Source organism: Marmota flaviventris, chromosome 9, assembly GCF_047511675.1.
Source record: "Marmota flaviventris isolate mMarFla1 chromosome 9, mMarFla1.hap1, whole genome shotgun sequence".
Classification (NCBI taxonomy): Eukaryota; Metazoa; Chordata; class Mammalia; order Rodentia; family Sciuridae; genus Marmota; species Marmota flaviventris.
This window is the reverse complement of record NC_092506.1, coordinates 73,166,491-73,189,045: the sequence shown is the minus strand read 5'-3', so window position 1 is coordinate 73,189,045 and position 22,555 is coordinate 73,166,491. Positions and strand designations below refer to the sequence as shown.

Genomic DNA, 22,555 nt, shown 5'->3' with positions numbered 1-22,555 from the left:
AGCATTGCAACATCCCTCAAATATTGGGAATGAAATACACACTTCTTTGGAGAAAGACAGATTTCCAATTGGTGAATCAAATGCCAACTTTAAAATTATGTCCCTAAAAGAACGAATGGATGAACCCAATACAGAACAGGTTTATAATCATTCTCAGTTTGAGAATTTGAGAAAGTTTTGGGACTTAGGAGCTAATCCAAACAGTAAGAATAATCCTGAGAAGAGTACTATAATAAGCCAAAAAAATTCTGTGTCTTTAACTAGCCAGAAATGCAAGGAATTCAGTGACATTAAATCATTAGGAAGAAATATCCACCAAACAGAGGTGCTCTCTGTTATGCCAAGAGGGGAAATGGAGAAATTAAATTCAAAATGCATACTCCAGGTGCTACCAAATGAAGCCACATTTCCATTGAGGCCACCTGGAAAGTCCATTCATCATTCGGCAGAAAATGAGTCATCAAAGGAAAATATGGAAAATAATATGGAATGCTTTGGTACTCCAGTATTTAAGGAAGCAAAGGATTACTTAGATCAAGAGATTCAGGAATCCATAGTGAAAGCACATGTTTTATCTAAAGACTACAGAGACACTTTTAGTGACAGTGTACAGAAGTTGGTTTCAGAAGGTTCATCACCAGCAATTCAACCTTCTGGTAGAGAAACTCATGGAAAACAAATACTCAAACCAGGTATTTCTGAAGATAGGAACTGGCTTCATAATACAGATTTTGCTGATGATGAGAAAGAAGCCAAAGGACCTAAAGAGGTCATTGATGAGCATGTAGATAAAACAGTGATACCTCCAAAGGTCAAACAAAACACTTTGGCTGCTAGTCTAGACAAACTCCTGAAGGAAGCAACTGGAATATCACACTCACCCTTGCAAACCAAGTTAGAACCCCTTACCACTGGAACTGACCTTCAGCTTGAAGAGGATAGATCTTTTGAAAAGGGGATAAAACTGAAAGGCTGTCAGAGAGAGATAATAGCTCCTTCATCAGAGGGCTTTGAAACTTTGGGAAATACAGCTCTCACCCAGAAAGCTGAAAGTGGCGAATTTCAGTTCAACACAGATAACTTGCTTCAGATGGGTGCAGGAAGTTCTCCTCCATTGCATCAGCCTTCCCATCTTCACAGAAAGGGTTCTTTTGAGGATGTGGCCAACTCTCCACAAGACATGCCTTTTTCCTGGGATGCTCATTTTGCTCCCCAGGATAGAGCATTGCCTTCTCAAAGGGAAATTTCAGAGACTGTAGAGAGAGTCATTCTTCCATCTAAACCTGCATTGAATGATGTAAATGCTGTATTAAAGAAGCTACTTAGAGAAGCTTGGCTGAGTAATTCTGCAAGGGAAGTAGGTTCTGAAGAAGTGAAAGCAGAATTTCCTGAAGGAGTACAGGCAGCGGGCAGCCCCCCAAATTCCCTGGGTGCAATCCCACTGTGGGCTACCATGGACACCATCATTCCAGATACGAAAGATTTTTATTCCTTCACTATAGTTCCTGATAAAACTCATGAAGTTGGATCTCATTTGACCACTCAGATATCTGAACAGCTATCTGAGTCAGAACAGTTCCTTAGCTCATCTGTTTCCACTCTGGCACACTATGACAAAGAGTTACCTCAGGAAGTGGCAGAAATTGTGAGAGAAACAATTATTAAACCCAAATCAGAGTTCCTTGAATTCAGTGCTGGCTTAGAAAAGCTCCACAAGGAAACACTAGAAACCTCCCCTTCAAGATATGAAAAGGATACAGGGACACACTCTCCAGCAGACTTACTAGGTAGTACTGAGGCACCCAGGCAAGCTGCTTCCAAATTCCATCCCAAGGAAATAGAAGAAACTGTTGTAAAGGCTGAGGTTCCATCAATAACTGAGAGTGCTTTTGATATTGGGTTTGAGAAACTTCTTAAAGAAATATCTGAAGCTCCACCTCATTGGCTCCAGGTATCAGTAAAGGAAGAAATTCCTGAGGAGGAGCCCTCACAGTCAGAGAAGTCTGGGTTCTGGGCAGAACCAAGAGCCTCTGAAATGAAGGGTAGAAGCAATGGTTTGGAATCTCAAGTCAAACAAATTGTTAAAGTATTGGGAGGAGATGAAGTTGTGAGTGATTCATCAGTTGTTTTTTGTGGTTCTGCAAGTGGGGTTGAGATCCCTGGAACCTCACCACTTTATGTGGACCATGAAATAGAGACCATTAGAACAATAAGCTCCCCAGAGGACAGGGACAACAAAAGTGATGTTGCAGGGGAACTAGGGACTTTTCAGGAACCTGGCTTTGAGGAGGCTCCTAAAGCAAGTGTATCTAAAAGCAAGCAACCTATTTTTCTCCTGACAAAGAAAGAAAACCCTACAAAAATAAGTAAAGTTGAATTGATGCTAACATCACCATATAAGAGACAAGTCAACAAGCAAGAAAAAGAAGGTTTCTCTGACTCTGATTTTTCAGATGGAAACACGGGTTCTAATGCAGAAAGCTGGAGAAATACTTCTAGTAAGCATTTTTGAATTTTTAACCCATGATAAATCTGCTTTATGGAATACTGATGTAAAGGATGACTTTAAAACATTTTTTTATTAACTTGACACTTCTAAATGGCACTGAATTCTTTTTGTCACTTTGGTTCTTTATTCAAATGATTACATAGAAACAGCTTTCCTATAAGCTTGTGTTCCAGAGCCTATCCTTGGTTCTCGTTAATCTACCTATAGAATTCTTAGGTCTCCAACATTTTAAAAACAATATTTGGGGTTTAGAAATCATCTTTAAAACATTTAAATTAGTCTTCCTCCTGGAAATAATTATAATTTCTTAATTGACAATCCTAATAGAAGTTTCTAGTAAGAGTTGTAAAAAAAAATCACAAAAAATAATGAACTGGGCACAAATTTCCCATTTAAGAGTAACATTTTCCTGTAGGTGTGGCTAAATATCAGGGATGAAGTGCAAGGTTGGGCCTTTCCTTCCCTCAGATACTTTGTGCTGCAGTGTTTTGGTCACTGTTCTCTCCCGTCATTTTCAATTATCTGCAAAAACTTCACCTTCTAGAATATGACTTTGGTCAGATGACTTCACCTGATTCCACCTAAAGTCATGGCTTGGCAGCTGCATTTATTTGGCTTTAGCCTTGACTGAATTGCTAAAGTCTTACTGGATCATAAAATTCATCTAAGTGGATCTGAGGGTGCTGGTTTCATCCAGGCTATAAAGAAGACTTGTCTCAGTTTTCTATTCTCACCAACTCTTGGGCATTTTAGTAGGGAAACCCCAGAGCACATTGGAATAAGTAGTTAACCTGATTCAAGTGATGAAATGATAGAGAATGCTCTCTGGCTGGGACATTTCAACCAAATGCACAGCTGGTGTTCATCACCTTCCTTGTGCTTTTTTTTTAATATTTATTTTTTAGTTATAGGTGGACACAATATCTTTATTTTATTTTTATGTGGTGCTGAGGATCGAACCCCAGTGCCTCACGCATGGTAGGCGAGCACTCTACAACCCCAGCTCCCCTTGTGGTTTAATAGAAACTAGATAAGCTTTACTGAGTGGCTGACTTTTGAGATTTGAGTTCCTTTGTAAGCAGATGTAGCATCACTCCTTGAACACTGACTAAAGATCTACCTTTAATCCTAATTAGTTAAATTGAAGCCCATTTAACAAATGTTACTTTTTTTTTTTTTTTTAAATGAAATGCTAGTCTCTAAAAACAAACATGTAATAAATTCAGCATATTAACCTTGTTGGGTATTCTCTTAATAAACTGCCCTTTGAGTTTCTAGGGTAAACTGACCCATAGGAGGCTTGCAAATCTGCACTTAAAAGACTATCACCTAATATTTCTAGCCAGATTTATAGAGTACCAATGTCATTAAGTGAATATCAAAAAGCCTAAGGAAAAAATAGGTGATATTAAATTATCACCCAGTCAGAGCCCAGAGAAGATATTTTAAAATTAAATGCCAAGTAAGAGGTATACGATGGTATAGTCATGGCTTTATATCCTTTGACCTAAATTATTGTTCTATAACAAACTGGAAAGTGTGTAGGTAAGAGTTGGGTAGGAACCTTACTACAAAACCACCCTAATTTTGCTGAACAAACTAACATGTTTGACTTGTGGCCAAGCTCTTAACCAACCAATACCTCAATATGTTTCTTTAGGGAAAAGAAATTTTCCATGGTCAAATACTTTTGGAAATCCTGGGAAATTATGTATTTTATTAGCTTGTCAAAATCTCCGAGAAGCTTTGCAATAAGAAACCTCTTAAATTTGAACAAAAAACACCTCAAATCTTGTTCATCTCAGAATCTATTTGCTGTGGAATGCGTACCAATGTTAGGCAGAGCTGGAATGCATTTCAGGAAATTAGTTTTTTAGAGAAGTGATTCTTAAACTCATTGATTCATTAATTGAATCATTCATTCATTGATTCAGCAAATATTTTTGAAGTGCCTTTTTACAGCCACAGTTTTAGGCACTGAGTATAGACAGTGATAAATGTCAGTATTAAGACCAGGACTATCAAGGATGGAGTTTTTTCACTGTTAAAATGGAAAGAAAAAAAAAAGAAATGATAATATTGAGACTTTTTCTGGTAAAGTGATATGTATTTAATTTCAGGACTATTCTTAGTCTAAAAATATGCCCTTTTTTCCCCTCTGTTCTAAAATGTTTTTCTTTTTTACAAAATGAAGCCATTAGTAAAGGATAGAATTTCATCTTCCCTTTTAAAATGCCTTAGTTAAATAAAAAGTTGACTTCCCCACTTATTTACCAACATTTTATTTGAAATTTTATTAAATTATAAAATCCAGAAAACCTATAGTTGTTGAGTTGTTGATCTGGATAAGTCCCTCATTTGTGTACCCATTTGCATACAGAGTTAAATCTCTAAATCCTGCCCTCCATGGTTTCATGGTTTTCAGCCCCCCCCCCCCTTTTTTTTTTTTTTGGTAGCAGGGATTGAACCCAGAGGTGCTTAACCACTGAGGCTTATCCCCAGACCTTTTTTATATTTTATTTATAGACAGGGTCTCACTGTGTTACTAAGTGCCTCGCTAAACTGCTGAGGCTGGCTTTAAACTTGCAATTCTCCTGCCTCAGCCTCCTGAGTCGCTGGGATTGTAGGTGTGCACCACAGCGCCAGGCTAATTTTTAAAATGCTTTTAAAATCATTTTGTGGCTGGAAGATTCAAAGTCTGGACAAAATAAATCGTGTGCCTAAAATAAAAGTGTAAACAATTAGGAGATCAATGTGCTGATCTTGTTTCTATATGATTTATGTTTGCAAATATTTCTCAATGAAGAAAAAAATTAAAGGAATATTAGTAGTGGAAAAATTTAATTTTCTTCTGTTAAATAGTTGCTTGGTAGAACAAATAAAAGTAGGGAGGCTTATGCCATAATTTCTCTTTTGAACCCACCATTTCAATGTCCATTCGTTATTTAAAGTTTATTTTTTCTTTTGTATTGTGCAGTGTTCATCGGTTTTGTCTTATAACAGGTTCAGAAGAAGAACCCAGTCCTGTTTTGAAAGCTTTGGAAAGGAGTGCTGCTAGGAAAATGCCTTCCAAAAGTCTAGAAGACATTTCATCAGATTTATCAAGTGAGAATAAAGTTTGCCCCACTGTTCATGCTCCATCTTAGCTTAAAAGTGCTTATGTGCTGTTCTGTGGCCTGACTGCATGTTGACGTGCACTGAAACTCCTAATACAGGGGTTGACAGATGGGAATAACCTTCCCCAAGTATACTGAATCAGAGACTCACTCTTAAGTGTCCAGAACACTGCTTTCAAAAATAATGCATGAGGTTTGGTTCCTACACTACTACGTTTCCTTGAATCAAAGCATCCCAGTTTGAGTGTTTACTCAAGTACAGTGTTTTAAAGGATCGTGGCAGCTAGTAGCAATAATGGAATAATAGTAATAGCTAACATCTATAAAATATTATGTGCCAAAAATTTTCTAAGAATTCCACATGTATTAATTCATTTTACCAATACAAGCGCTCTATGAGAGATGAATAATTGTTATCCCCACTTTATAGATAAAGAATATGAAGCTCAGAGAGGTAAAATAGTTTGCTTAGTATCACACAGCAGACCTGGGACTCAAAAGATAACTGTCACTAACATTTGTGAAGTGATAATATTATATGTGACAGTGTTAGGTGTCTAATGAATTTTGCATGATATGGGTCTGAATTAGTCCCTGGCTTCAAGGATTTCTCTCTCTCTTTCTCTGGTACTAGGGCTTGAACCGAGGGGTGCTTTACCCCTGAGCTACATCCCCAGCCCCCAAGCCCTTTATTTTATTTTTTAAATTTGAGACGGGATCTTGCTGTTGTTCAGACCCTTGCTACATTGCTGAGGCTATCTTTGAACTTGATCACATGATCCTCCTGTCTCAGTATGTACCACCATACCCAGCTCATTCCTTCTTTTCTATTCCCACATTTCTCTTGGATATTGGGTCTATAAACCAAAAGACTACCTAACATACAATATGTTAGGTACACTATTCCCCACTGGCTGCTGCTTTAATTGGTGAAGGATTTCTTCTGTACTAACAGAAAACATAACATCCATAGGGACCCATGTGCCAGACAAGTGGAACTATGACTTCTAGGGGTTTGGTTCTTACCCTTTTAAAGCTAAAGATATACCTGTGGGATTTCACATGGTTATAAGGAAAAATTGATTAAAAGTTAACCACTGCCAAATTAATTGATTGATAATTGACCATTGGGTTTATTATATATTTTAACACCTTCAGTTGAGACTAAGTAGTCAGAGTTTTAAAAGAAAACTGAAAAAGACGCTTCACTAAATTTCTAAAATTCAGAGATTTCCAGGGATCTAGAAAATGTCCCCAATTTGGAAGGTAGTCCTAACCTTCCCAAGGATTTTAGAATCTTAGGTTTGGGAGGGACCTTAAAGGTCACCCATTTCAAAGTCCCCACCCCCCCACCCCACCCCCACCCCTGCGCGCCAAGCAGGAATTCCCTCTAATGCCTCCTTAACAGGTGGTCAACCCCCATATCCGCCTGGATGCTTCTAGAGAAGGCAGTCTCATCCTTTGTTGGACAGCCTTAATTGTTCTTCCTTATGTCAGTGATAGGCCTTGAAGAAAAAAACCTCAGTGACAATCGTTCAGTTTAGCAAACCTCTTTGTCTCTGAAGCATGGAGCTATTTCCATGGTGCAGCTTTAAAGTATTCAGGAATGTGTAGGGTTAAAAAAAAATCACCATCAGCTGACGGGTATTCCTGCAGGCTCCCTTCCAAATACCGATACCCACTCTCACACTAGCCTGCCAAAATTCCACTTAGCAGCTGGTCCCCAGTTACATCTCTTCAGTTGACTTCCCAAGCAAGCCTCCCAGAGGCATATGCAAACGATGATGCATACACACAAATATTTGTTAATGACCATAGATTTGGGGAGGTGTTAGTCATGGCCAGCATCTTACCCTTTCCAGAAGAATAGAGAGGCTGTTGCAGCCCCGCGCTTTCTCCTGCTGTCAGCCAATTGCTTGCTCTGAGCTAACCCTCTAACCCTTGGGAGTCGGTGTGCAGCAGTGTGCTGATGTGTGCTGCATCCGGGATGAAATGGGAGCTCCTGCTATGGCACTGGCTCAAGTAGCTAATCTAAAGAGAAAGTATTTTGGGAAGACATCTTGGTTGCACCCCTCACCGCATCTTGACTAATTGCTTCCAAGTCCGGGAGCTTCCAGGGACAATCTCATTGTTCTTTTTCTAAGGGGCAGTCTCGTTAACCATTTATTAATTTCTCCTGAACAGATCAAGCAAAAGTAGATAATCTGCCAGAAGAACTAGTACGTAGTGCTGAAGATGGTAAATATCTTTATGTATTTGCATGTCTGTTTGTGTATTAAGTTCTGGGGTGATTTGTGCAGTTACTCGGACGCAGCTGTTGGATAAATAGAAGAACGTCATTTACCACTATGTGGCGAATAGTGCCTAAGTTATTATAAAAATGGTTCTGACTTGGTACATTTAACACTATTTGTATCTTTATGGCTTCTGCTGGTGAAACCATTGTAAGGATCTCATCAGAGACCCTTGGGGAGCAAGGGTTTTTATAAATATGAAATTGTATTTCTATGCATATGAGCTGATTTTTGTGACTCTGATTTGCAGAACTCCTTTTGAAGGCAAGAAGAGGGGATGGGTTCCTGGGTTAGGTTATTCCTATATTTAATGCTTAAGGCTCAGCATTTAGCTCTCTTTGTGTACAAATGGTTAAGACTTAAGTTCAGAGGAAAGGGCCCCAGAACAAGGGTGGGGAAGCCTGTCTCAGCTTATGTAAATAGTACAGGCTGAGGATTTAGAATTGATTCTGAATATTAAGGAGCTAGAAGATCTTGAAGCTTATCAATGGGTTATGTATTACTTAATTCAGTTATAAAATAAATAAAGTAATAGTGCCTGGGTCAGGGGGGGAGATAGAAATGAGTCTGATTTTTATAGTTCAGAATTTATGCAAATGTACAATTTTTATTTTATGCTTTTTTATTTTTGTAAATTGTTCTTACTGTAATCATAAAAATGCATACTCAAAAGAGTTTTCCTATACAAAATGTAGCAATAGAGCTCCTCAAAGTTACTCCTTACTCTTATGTAATAGATTTGTTTTTCTTAACAATCTCATTGAAGCAGGTGGGATAAGGATTTTAATCTTCATTTTGCAGATAAGAAAAGCTCAGAAAAACTAAGTGACTTTTCTAAGCTCCTGTAGCTAGTCAGTCAGGGGAAGGGCAGGGAATAGAATCTCAGCTTCATTGCTCCTAGTTCAGTGTTCCTTCCCGTTTCTGTGCTGTGGCTTAGCAAATCAGCAGAAAAGGCTACATATCACCTATGCTGGATGTTAGATTAGGAAACCTTAAAGAGACTAATGAAGCATCACACTGGGATACAGATGGAAAGCAAGCTGAGAACTTTCCGTGTATTCTCCAATTTCAGTTGTGAAAATGATATTTGAGCTTTACTTTCATGTCTGTTTAATTCTTCTGTTAAAATGGTATTTATTCTCAATGTTACTCTTCTGAGTAGATCAAAAAGCAGATCAGGAACAAGATACAAATGAATGCATACCAGGAAGTGAGTAGCGGGATCTTTCTCAAATTACTAAATGTTGCATTCCACATAGTGTTAAATATACTGAAAGAACTAACCCATTAATAACAAAGCATTTATTATTGCTAAACTCCCACAGCTTGTAAAACTATTTCATTTCAATAAGGATTTGTTAAAAACCTTTTACTACTTCTATGTTGAAAGAATAATCTGTGGTTATATTGAGGGAGATTTAAGTATTAAAATATATGTGTGTGTGTGTCTATAGATGTGTGTGTGTGTGTGTGTGTGTGTATAGCTATTGCTATTACTGAGTATTATTGACTTTTGTCAGTCTATCTGATCCTTGAGTCTTTGCTTAAAGTCAAATTGGCACTTTTGATTTCAGTTGACTTTTATGTTACAGTGAGGTCTTGAGTATTCATTTATTGCATTCTCTATATAAGACTGTAGTAATGAAGTGATTTATTACTTATTTAGACCCCAGAAAACTATACAGTTCATATGTATGTAGTATGGTTATATATGCCTTTTTACATATCTATAAAAGCAAATTTTATTACATCCAGGATTTGAACAATAAATATTCAATGTTAAAAGTCAAGTGAATATCTGAGCCTAAGAAATAAATGTATTCTTGTGGCAACTAATGTCCACCCACTAATCAGTGTCCACTACCAAGCAAAGGTAATGTTTGTTCCCTCTTTTCTGTTCAATTTTAAGGTTACACTACTTAGCTGTGATTACTGGCTTAAGGACAGATGATGCATTAAAAGGTGTTTTGGGGGCCTCGCAAAGCATGCAGCTATGCATGTGTGATTCCTTAGCTCCCTAGTTTCAATTGGTTTTATAAACCTAGGCTATGGAATTATGAAGATAATGACACATGCCTGCCCTTGGGTCCACAGCATTTTTAATAATTATAATTTCCCAACATCCTTTGGATGTACTAATAGGCCTTAAAAGGAAAGCAGCTAAATGAAGGAGCCATTTGGTAGAGAAATGATGTGCTGATGTAAGAAGTCAGTGACATCTAGAATGAAATCTGAAACTTTGCTCATGAGGTCTTCCTGCCAGCAGTGAAGGCACTGAGCTTTGGCACATGACTTGACAAATTCTTAAGCACTGCCTAGGAAAGAAGACAATCCAGGCCTGGCCCTTGTGAGTATCTGCTCTCTGTCTAGCTATTGCAGACAAAACAAGACTTATGCCCTTTAAGAGGTGTTGGATGAAGAGGTTTTTCTAGTTGCTTTTGAACTGGAACTTGCATAAGTTTGGGCATCTGACTTTATTTTTCTTTGTTTTGTTCAATATTTAGTCTGAAGAATGAAAGTAAGACATATGTAGACACATGCTGTATCTTCATACATGACCTCCTAATTGGCTTAGTTATTAGTCAAGGCAAATAGATAAATTGCATGCTGGACTCTGGGTCAATTAATTTCTATTTTTGGTAATATTCTCCAAAATTACTTTTAGTATCTTTTCACTAGTAAAATATATATATATATATATTCCTGCCATAAGACAAGATTAGACATATGATCAAAACCTAAATAATTAAAGAGAACATAAATGTAAAATTGACTACATTTGGTTAGTGAGTATAATTGAGTTTGATCCGCAGAGCATCATGCAACAATATACCTTGAAAACATCAGAAGCAGTGTTGTTATAATGAAAAAGTTTTTATATTCTCATTGAACCATACTGTGTGACCTCATCTTATACTAATATCATTATAATTCACCCCAGAACACACACACAAGTTGTTTAATGGGAAGTGATTAAAGTAGATATTTTATAAGACATTGTGAATGGATTTTGTTTTATATTGTCCTTTGCAAGTCTAAGTGTTAATTGATAACTGATATGTGGATAAGTTTTTTTCCATTGGATTTCTTTCAATAAAAGATGAGTTTATACAATGTTTAGAGATGAATGTTTAGAAATGTCTTTTGAGTTATACACAGAAATATAGTTTTATTTTTATATCTCTTAATGATACAAGTTAATACATTTGTATGGGATTTACAGTATGACAGATTCCCTATCAGATAATGTTAATTTGCTTAGAACATTTTTACAGAACCTACTATGTGTTAGGCTATACCAAGTGCCTTGTCATTTTTTTATTATAAGAATTATGATTCACTGTAAGAAAGGTTTTTCCCCCCACTTTTTTTTTTTTTTTTTTTTTTTGTGTGTGTGTGTGTGTGTGTGTGGTGCTGGGGCTCGAACCCAGGGCCTTGTGCATGTGAGGTAAGCACTCTACCAACTGAGCTATATCCCTCAGCCTATCCCACATTTTTTTTATTGGTGCATAATGGGATTTGTTGCATATTTGTACATGCACACAATATACAATATAACAATAGAAAAGTTTAGACCTGGTGATTCTTAAAGAAGAAAATAGTTTTCTAAAGATATGCAAATTCAGGTTAGAATTGATCCTTTTATTGTGTGTTCCAAACCTAGAAAGAAGACATATGCTATATTTTCATATTAAATTCTTAAAAGTATACTAACTTGAGCCATTTACACTTGGCCTTGAATATTGAGACTTCTCTGAGTCAAAAGTGGCTAAATAATTTGTATTTAAAGAAACAATTATTTTAAAATTATACATTTTATAATTGAGTAAGAAACACTATTATTAAAGGAATCCTTATGATCACTAAATAAACAGACCTGTTCTTAGTCATTCAGTAGAAAAGGACACTCTTATTATTGAGTATGTACAAAGATCCTTACTGTCCAGATGAAATAGTTTTTCAGCCTAAGCATGTTATTAATATAGTAGATCTTGAGGAGATGAACCAATAAATTATAGCCCTTGGTTTTCAAAGCTCTGATATGAGAAAATAAGTAAAACCAATTCATATCCACATAATACTTTAATTCAAGTCCAGCTCCAATTCAATAAGAAGTAAGGGTTTTTAATTAATTTTTATTTAGTATTTGGTTCAACTCCTTGCTAGTTTTCTCTCTATATATATAATTTGTAAAAATTGCATGTTGCTTACCTCATAATCCTGTGCATGTCAACTATTGTGCTTTTAACCTTTACAAAACGTGTCCATTCATAGATGAAAGAAAAGTGTTTTCAACTTATACCTAATATCTTATAATTGAAAGAATAATTTTGAAATTGAAATGCTGCTGTTTAGTTTCCACAGTGCCTTCACAACCAGATAATCTGTTTTCCCACCCTGACAAATTCAAAAGGATGAGCAAGTCTGTTCCAGCATTTCTCCAAGATGAGGCAAGTTTGTCTTTTTCACCTTCAGAAAAATAAAGCCAGGTTAGTGTGTTTATATTGTACTGTGGCAGAGTCCTAAGAGGTCAGCAGGTCTGACCTTGTTTTCCAAGTCAATGGAGGCAGTGTTGTTGATCCTGGAACAAGGCAAGCTCTGTCTCAGTTGACTCAAACAGTAACTCTTTTTGGTCAGAGAAGTCAGATTGCATAGATTTGGGAATGTGACTTTTGTTTCAAAGTAGGTACAAAATAAGATATCCAGACAGAAATATGTTGGCATGAATTAATTACCCCTCTGTAGCTTAAAGCTGGTTTGTGCAAGCTTAGTCTAGATAGTAAGACTACCTTGAAAGCATTTGTTATAATAATGAAGTAACAATGACGCAGCAAACTTTCAGGAACATCTACAGGGTGCCAGGGACTTCACCTTAATTTTTTTCATTTAATCATCCAACAAGCCTGAAAAGTAGGTATCATCAGTATTCCCAGAATTTATAGGTGAGGAAACTGAGACTCAGCCAGAAAGGGGTTGCTCAACTCTGGAGCCCAGATCTGATTCCCATGCTGATAACAACTGTATACTACCACCTCTGGTAAGAACATGACTATTATCATACACTATTCATTGAATTGATATGTATCAGGCACGTAATACGCATTCTGACATTCAGCTCTCACTAACTGTACATGGTAGGTACTATTTTCTCTCTTTTAAAAAAGAGGAAAGAGCCTCAGAGAAGTGAAGCCACCTTCCCAACATTCAATAGCTATTAAAAAGCAGACCTAGGTAACTCAATTGTAGGAAATTGTCTAGCATGTGCAAGGCCCTGGGTTCAATCCCCAACACCATAAAAAGTTAAAACAACAACAACAACAAAACCAGAATATAACAACAAAATATAGATCCAGGACTTTAACTCAGGTGCTTTAACTTAATGAAGATCCCACATTCTTTCTTTTTAAATTTTTTTTTAGTTTTAGATGGACACAATATTTTTATTTTAGTTATTTATTTTTTTATGAGGTGCTGAGGATTGGACCCAGTGCCTCACATATGCTAGGTGATTGTTCTAACACTGAGCCACAAACCAAGCCCCAAGATCTCACATTCTTGTAGTAAGGTAGTTGGGAGTCTTAGGTCTAGAGTCAGATGTTTCCATTCCTGCCTCTGATATTGTGTGATCAGAAGACAAATTCTTTAGTTTTCCTGAGTCTGGTTTCCCAGTACCTATCACACGAGATTGTGGAGAATCAGTGGCCTAAGTGCAGTAAAATATAGTACAGTGACTAATACATAGTACCTGCTAAAGGTGTATGCTGTTTTTGCTTTTGATCTGATTTCTGATGGTGAAATAAAAGACTTTATTATCAAGCATTTTCTTAGTAGATGGAATATAAGGAAAATTCTGGGTAACATATAAATCATGTTCCATCGCATGCATCCTGGGCATCCTTCTGTCCATTCTGGGGCTTTAGATGAACTGTATCTGCAAATGTTCAGCCCTTGCATATGCTTAAGAGCCCACATTACAGTTTCCTTTGGGAAGAATCTATTAATTTTTTGGAACTAACTTATAAGCTGGATGGAGGTTCTGTGGTTTTATACCTTTGTAATCTGCTTTTGTCTTAGTTTGTCATAGGAATGAATCATATAACAATTTGAAAGATAAATTATATCAATTTCTGTTTTTTATACTTTTCTTTTCCCTTCAGTTTTAACCTGTCTCAAAACCCCACACAGAAAGAAGTTCAAATGATTTGGGTTTGTGTATTGAACATGCCAGAAATAAAAGACTTTATTATCAAGCATTCTATTAGTAGATGGAATATAAGGAAAATTCTGGGTAACATATAAATCATGTTCCATTGCATGCATCCTGGGCACCCTTCTGTCCATTCTGGGGCTTTAGATGAATTGTATTATTTTACCTTCCCAACTACATGGAGTTGAACTGGATATTTAAAAAAAAAAAGAAAAAAAAAGTGGAGATGAAATCAGGTTTTGTTTCTTTGTCCACTGTCCCTTTGAGACTTAGCATCGGTCACACTTGTGTGAAAATCACTGATCCAGTTCAACACAACAAGGTCCCACCCTTCCAATAATTGACTAATTATCTGATTATCTAGGTAGAACATAGTATATAACAGAGGAAAATGGTTATTCAGCATGTGGGGAGAGAATGTGACAACAGAGATATTTAAAAAGTATTATTTTTTTTAATACTTTAGAAAGGATTTTTTCTCATCCATATAAGTTATTTATTTTATTTCTCTAACTCTTTCATTAATCTTCATTAGAATTGGCATTCATATTTTATTTGTACATAATTGCATGGTCCTGGAATATGTTGGCATGAATTAACTACTCTCCATAACCCCAGGAATTCTTGGACTGCTCCATAAGCTCTCTAACCCCAAAAGGAGCTCATTCTGAATCACAAACTTTGTAGGCTACCATCAAAAAACTTTAGGTATAAATATAATGAAATTTGCCACTCCTACTTTCTTGTCCCAGGCACATATTTCTTGGGACATAATTAAAATAAGTATCTTACTGCATTTTAAATTTTCTAAGAAATGTGTTAAGGTCTAATGTAGGTGGAATGTATAATTTTATATGCTCTCCTATAGCAATAAAATGTTAAGCACAATAGACTATAGAAATAATAAGGGGTGGTTTAAAATTTTAGTTGAATAGATCAGTCTAGCATCTCTTTTTCCTAGTTTAGTATTATTTCAAGTAAAAAGAGATTTGATTTTTAAAGCTAAGTCTACAATAAAAATGAGAGGAATTAACATTGTGTACTGATAGGATATCTTAGACCTTTCATTGTCTGGGTAATTATGAAAAAAGTTCCCTGGGAAACATAAATATATAATATTTAAAAAGTGACAAGAAGGCTCCTAACAGTGTTGTCTTCTATAGCACTGTGCAGGTGGAAATATCACTTTATTATTTCTGGTAGCTAAACACTACCCTCCTCCTTAGGTGAGCTCTAGTATAGACCACCCACTCCCTCTTGAATCCTATTCCTCCACAATTAATGCTAGCATCCTTTAACCTTGGGAAATGTCATAGATCAGTGGATATCAAGATATCCTTTCTGTCTAAACGGGATTCTGCCCTTGACTCATACCTAATTTAAATACTGTGCATATTATATGATGTTTTGTAGAGTGATGACAGAGAAACAGATACAGCATCAGAAAGCAGTTACCAGCTCAGCAGACACAAGAAGAGCCCGAGCTCTTTAACCAATCTTAGCAGCTCCTCTGGCATGACGTCCTTGTCTTCTGTATGTAACCAAAGGCTCCATGTTAATATCTTTCTGCTGCTCTAAACATTGCTTTGCCTGCTTTGTAAAGTGACCTCCTATTGTAGTTCTTAGACTGTAAGGACACAAGCATTTTCTCTAATCCACAAGGGATTTCATATCCATTATAAATGCACAAAATTTTTTTAAAAATTTTATTTCTCTAACTTTAAAAACTTCACAAATAAACCTAAATTACCAAGAAGATGAGTCACTAAATTTTTCTGTGCAACAAATGGGGTAACTATTATAAAAACTTTATATCAGATATGCTTTTATATATTGTTTACAGACATAGAATTGTACCTATCTTTTTAATAAGCCTGTTAGTAAATATACTGATTCACATAAAAGAATAGGAGAGGTGTCCTTTGTCTTATAGAAGGATGCAGAAAGGGTTATAAAATGAAAACTCCCTAAGTGTAGTTGCCTAGATTTGATTTGAGAGAATTTGACTTTACATAGAACTTCTTGCATACACTGAAGTAGTTGTATGTGCATTTAGTATAGAATGTGCATGTAGTATAGAAATATACATATATAAGTGTATTGAGATATACTTATCTAAATATTTTTATCATATACATACGCATACATATATCTTACCAGGTATGCTAAACAAAAAAGGAAGCTTTGCTTCAATTCTTACTAGCCTTGCATTTCTGAAACCTTTTTAAAGAAATCTATTTAAATTGATTTTCTGCTGATAATCTAATGTATACCCTTGGGAAGGCTTTAAACCCCCTTTCATCAATCATCCATTTTCTACCCTTTCTGACCTCTAAAAGTGCATGGCTCAGTAAGCATTTTCCTAGATTCAGTGGATGGATAAAATTCCTTTTCAGTGCCTTGGAAATTTAAGCAATGTGTCATTGTGATTTGTGGACCTAGAGTTTCTCACATTTTCTGTCTTTAGCATTTTAAATACTATGCATGCCTAAAAATGGAACTTTGAATGCCACCTAGCATGAAATCGCCCTCCTTTCAAATGAGCCAGCATGTAAATAACTTAGCATTTCACTTTTCATCTATGTCATTTAGGAACAACTTAAACAAACAAACAAACCCTAACCATGTATATCATGTCATGCTGTCTGTATTGATATGTTCTTACGCCCTGCTAAGAATTAACTGCTTTCATATAAGCTGGAGAAATAATGCCAAGCAGGGATTATGTCCATAGTTTTTGCTCTGAGACAAACACTGCATGTTTCTGATACTTTCAGGTGAGTGGCAGTGTGATGAGTGTTTACAGTGGAGACTTTGGCAATCTGGAAGTGAAAGGAAACATTCAGTTTGCAATTGACTATGTGGATTCACTGAAAGAGCTGCATGTTTTTGTGGCCCAGTGTAAGGACTTAGCAGCAGCAGACGTAAAAAAACAACGTTCAGACCCGTAAGTACATCTTGGAGTCACCTACTTTCTCTTAGTTTTCGAACTGAATCTTGTAGGAATAAAGAAGAAAATAAAAGAATCAAAAAAGAGTCTTTGTGTGACTTTGTTAAAAGGACTATTTGAAAAGGTGGAGAGAAATGCTGTTTTATTTACTTTATAAACTTATACGTCAAACATTAAAATTATAAAAATCACAGAGAAACACAAAAAGTTTCAAGTTGGAAGAAACCTTTGAAGACATCTTATCCAATTCATTCATATTATAGATAAGGAAATAAGGGATAGAGAAAACAACCCATATATGTGAATTCAGATAGCAGCAAAATTAAGAATGAAAACTTGAATCCCTGACTCTTTCCAGAACACTTTCAAATTTTTTAATGTTCTATGGTGTAAAAAAATAATTAAGACTTTAGAATGACATAGCTTCCATTACTTAAACTAAGTCCTACAGAAGAACTTTAGAGAAAATTATTAATTCATATTTTAAATCACAAGTTTGATTACATTTCATTTTATTTGCAAAAGTCAGATGGTATTCTCCACTCATCCCTTTGTAGAAGTCTAATTCTTAATTATTGTGCTGGGCCAAACCTAATATTTTTTCTTTCATTTTTAGTGTAAAAACAGTGGGGCCCAATGTTCTTCATCTTTTTAATTGGCTCAATTAGATTTGTGTCAAAATTAAATTTTCCCCCCAAAAAATAACAAAAACTTAAAACAATAACAACAATAAAAACCAAAACAAACAAAAAACTGGAAGCACCGAAGCCTTTTCTCAATAGAAAACTAACCAACAGAATTAAGCACTATTTTGCAGGCACTCTCCCTTCCCCGTACATGATGGGAGGCCAGAAGGCAAAAATGAATTCAAAAAATTTCCCTTAAAATCCTTCAAAACAGGGTTGTGGTTGTGGCTCAGAGGTAGAGCACTCATCTAGCATGCATGAGGCACTGGGTTCGATCCTCAGCACCACATTAAAAAAAAAAAAAAGGTATTGTGTCCACTTGTAACCAAAAAATAAATGTTTAAAAAAACTTAAACAATATTAAGTGATCTATTGCATTAAAATCCCTTTCAATATCTAATTATAAAGGTGTTGTTGTGAACATTTAGTACTTACTACTTTTCTCCATGTGGTTAAATAATTATTGCTGCTGTAAGTTTTCATTGTGTTTTTTAAAATTAATTAATTTTAATTAGGTATATATGACAGCAGAATGCATTTTGATTCATTATACACAATTGTAGAACAGCTTTTCATTTCTCTGGTTGTACATGATGTAGCATTGCACCATATGTGCAGTCATACATGAACCTAGGGTAATAATGGCATTGTGGTTTTTAGGAGTAGACGTGGAAACATTTTTATCTTCTCTGACCTACTTGTCTATTTTGTCTTATTTTTAGATATGTAAAGACTTATTTGTTACCAGACAAAGGCAAAATGGGCAAGAAGAAAACAGTGGTGGTGAAGAAAACCTTGAATCCCGTGTACAACGAGATATTGCGGGTATCTGTGAACTCTCTTACATAGGAAACTCCTAAATGCTGACCTGTGCAATTTAAATAGCCATGTCTTCTTGGGTAGTATTTACACAGATGAAGTCAGTCACCAAGGAAACAAAGAAAAGAAAGGAATATAAATTTCTGAGAATCTGCTCTGTATGAGAGGCTGTCCATGAGTGTTATATGTGTTATGTCATGCCCTCCCTGTGCATCCCCTGCTGGATGAGGCAAATGAAGCTCAGAGAGAGTAACTGGCTCAAGGTTACAATTTTGATATTTCTCTGTTTAATTTTTTTTATGATTCCCACTACCCTGAGGAGCAAGTCCATCCTTAATAACATGCATACCAGTCCCTTCCCAACCAGAGCTCTGACCTCAACTTTACTTTTTCATAATCTTTGTTCTAGTCATCTTATATTCCTTTCTGTACTCTGGAGGAAGTACATTTTCTTGACTGCCTTGATTTTCTGTTCTTTTGGGATGGAATAGTTATTCCCATATTTTTTCCCTAACTACCTCCTACACAGTTATTAATACCTCTTCCTATGTTCCTATGTTGTTAAATCCTAAGTTCCTTTGCTGTCTGCTGCCTCAAAAACTTTGTTTTATGATAAACTTATGTTAACACTCAGCACTTTATTCTAGTGGTTTGTTTGACACTAAATTTTATACTCCATGAGGGCTGTGCTGCGTTTATAGTTTGTGTACCTTTGGGAAAATTATATACCTGCATCTCAGATCTGAGAAATGGGGAAAATGATGGTTTGGGGATCAGCAAAAGAACAATAGTAGTACTCACCAGCTGCAGTGGTTGTAGATATTAAAAGAGTTAATATATGTGAAGTGATTAGCACACATTAAACTTTTAACAAATGTTCATAGGTAATACACTGTGTAGGACAGGTGCCAAAAAATGTTTATGAGAAGGATAGATGGATGAACAGATGAATGGAGAATATACCTGGCTCACACACCCATAATTCATTTTCTTCTCCGAAACTCTATCATGCTGTCTTTGTTGTGACTAACAGATCATTTAAAACTGTAAAAAGTGTCATTCATTACTTCTTTTTGAAAACTCTTATTTTGGGGGGAGTGGTACTGAAGATTGAATTCAGGGGCACTCGACCACTGAGCCACATCCCCAGCCCCATTTCATATTTTATTTAGAGACAGGGTGTCACTTGGTTTTGCTGAGGCTGGCTTTGAAATAGCGATCCTCCTGCATCAGCCTCCTGAGCTGCTGGGGTTACAGGTGGGCATCACCACGCCCAGCTGAAAACTCTTTAAGTATTTGATTATCCTCTGGGAAAACAAACAGTTAAATAAATTCTTAATCATCCATGGAGGAATTAGCCACCTGTGGATTTTCTGTAAGCAAGTTTTTAATTACTGTTTAACTGTGATATTCCCCACTACCTTTCTATTTCTGAATCAGCTGGAAAAGCCAGCTAATTTAAATGGTAAATGCAGAGAAAGGCAGGTTTGTACAACCAAAATGGACAGTCATGTAATACATCATAAAGCCAAGTGGAGATTATTTTTAGATTAGAAGTACTATTATTCTTTCTTGATTATATGTAATCAAGGATTGACTTAGATTTGGCATGAAAAACTGTTGGATGACAAATATTCTCTGCTTTATCACATGAAGCTAGGGAAAAAACAAATTTTTATTGTTTTTTGAAAAATATCTTGTCTTATGGGGATGTTGATAGGGAGGGGTGCATGATGGTATATAAGAACTCAGCACTTTCTGCTCATTTTCTCCATGAACACAAAACAGCTCTAAAAAATAAAGTCTATTTGAAATGTGCCTTGTCCTCAAGTAGAAAAAGATAACTAGATTATATTTGATTTGCATTTTTAGACTGAATTTGATTTACATTATATCTAGTCTGAAAACATCCAACAAACATTGAATACTTGACTTTTGTTTTTAGAAAGCTATTACCAGCTATGATATTTGAGCCATAGTCTACTTTTCCTGGGTGGGGGGACGGGGTGGGAAGAACATCAGCTATAATGAAAGATGAATTTTAGCTCTTTGAAATAAAATACTTAGAATAAGATGACTTTGCAATATTTTTGAGACTTGAAATCTAACAAATGAGAAAATCTGATCTATGCAGATGACTTTCTCTTCATTTCTGTGTCATGACTTTGGAGTAAAGTAATGTTATTCATTGTTTAAATTTCTTCTTTGAACTGCAGTATAAAGTTGAAAAGCAAATCTTAAAGACACAGAAGCTGAACCTGTCTGTTTGGCATCGGGATACCTTTAAGCGCAATAGTTTCCTGGGGGAGGTGGAACTTGATTTGGAAGCATGGGACTGGGACAACAAACAGAACAAGCAATTGCGGTGGTACCCGCTGAAGCGGAAGGTAAGTTGAGGTCATTGTAAGGTTGGTTGGTGTGTGACCTGATATGTAGGAAAAAAGTTTAGTGACTTAATTTATGGTGCTGATCTATAGTTTAGAGTCATTTTAAATTACTGTGAACTTATTTAGCTTCTACATTCTGTGAAAAAAGAGGAAAAAGAACTATAGGGAGAATGTTTGGATCCTTTAACAACAAATATTTCAGAGACTTTAGGAAGGTCATTTAAATAATTTGTTTCTTTGAAAATTGAGATGTACTTTTAACCTAGCATTTGTTCAGATTTGATGAATGTTTCATGAGTTACTTGAAAGTATGTTATTTGGTTGTTGGATGTAATGTTTTATATCAATTAAGTCAATAATGGCTGCCAAAATCTTTTATATCTTGTATCTGTATACTATGAATTACTAAAAGAGATATGATTATGGATTTGTCTCTTCTTTTAATTTGCTGTTTATTTTTAGTTTATCTTACTAATACCTTGAATTGGCTAAGGCACGAGGATGGTGAGTTCAAAGTCAGCCTCAGCAGAAGCCAGGTGCTAGTAACTTAGTGAGACCCTGTCTCTAAATAAAATGCAAAATAGAGCTGGGGATGTGGCTCAGTGGTCAAGTGGCCCTGAGTACAATCCCCAATACCCCTCCCCGCAAAAATGGTTTTATTTTTCTGATGGACTACTATTATTTTAAAATATCCTTTTTTACCTCTAGTAATACTTCTTGTCATAAAATATGTTTTCTCTGTATAGCTCATTCATTCAGCTTCCATTGGTTAGAAGTTTGTTTTTATCCTTTGATTTTCATCCTTTCTGAATTCTTGTAGTTATGGTTTTATAAGCAATATTTTTAATTTTTTTGGTCAAAATATTTGTCTTTTAATTAGATTACTTAGTGCACTTGCATTTAATGTAATTATTGACATATTTGGAGTCAAATCTTAGTATTTCTTTTTTTTTCCTTATTTCCACAATCGCCTTCTTTGGGAGTAATCAATTATCATATAATTCCATTTTCCCTTCTATTAATATATCATTTATAGTTTCTTTTTCTTTATTGATTACTGTAGAAATTACATTATTCATCCTTGCATTGAAAGTGTCTAGTATAAGGGCTAGGGGTATACTTTAGTGGTAGAGCACTTCCCTAATATGCACAAGATCCTGGGTTTGATCTCCAGCACAACACACACACATACACACACATACAAAAGTGTCTAATACAAATAAGGATTTTTACCACTTTCAGGACAATGAAAGAAACCAAGACTATTTTAACTCTATTTATTCATTCTCTAATATTTGTAGTATTTTATCATGTTTTAAAAGAAGACATTTTGTTTTATATAATCTGTACATTTAGATTTGACCATGTTTCCTTTCTTACTTCTCTATATCTTTTTCTGCATCTCTGTGTAGTTATTTTTTGTGTTCAAGACTTCCCTTTCAGGCTGGGGATGTGGCTCAAGTGGTAGTGTGCCTGCCTGGCATGCGCGAGGCACTGGGTTCGATCCACAACACCACATAAAAATAAAATAAAATATTGTGTTCACCTAAAACTAAAAAATAAATATTTTTTTAAAAAGACTTCTC

The 22,555-nt window shown here is 35.7% G+C and overlaps 1 protein-coding gene across 1 annotated transcript in view; it reads left to right on the top strand.

Moving 5' to 3' along the window:
• Positions 1-22,555, top strand: part of Sytl2 (synaptotagmin like 2) — a 103,660-nt gene that overhangs the window by 73,184 nt on the left and 7,921 nt on the right. Inside the window, exons 9-17 of the mRNA XM_034636734.2 lie at positions 19-2,498; positions 5,513-5,614; positions 7,810-7,863; positions 9,082-9,129; positions 12,276-12,370; positions 15,541-15,660; positions 16,905-17,074; positions 18,486-18,588; positions 20,799-20,969. Of these exons, the coding sequence (XP_034492625.2) occupies positions 19-2,498; positions 5,513-5,614; positions 7,810-7,863; positions 9,082-9,129; positions 12,276-12,370; positions 15,541-15,660; positions 16,905-17,074; positions 18,486-18,588; positions 20,799-20,969 (3,343 nt within the window). The remainder of the gene's footprint in view (positions 1-18; positions 2,499-5,512; positions 5,615-7,809; positions 7,864-9,081; positions 9,130-12,275; positions 12,371-15,540; positions 15,661-16,904; positions 17,075-18,485; positions 18,589-20,798; positions 20,970-22,555) is intronic.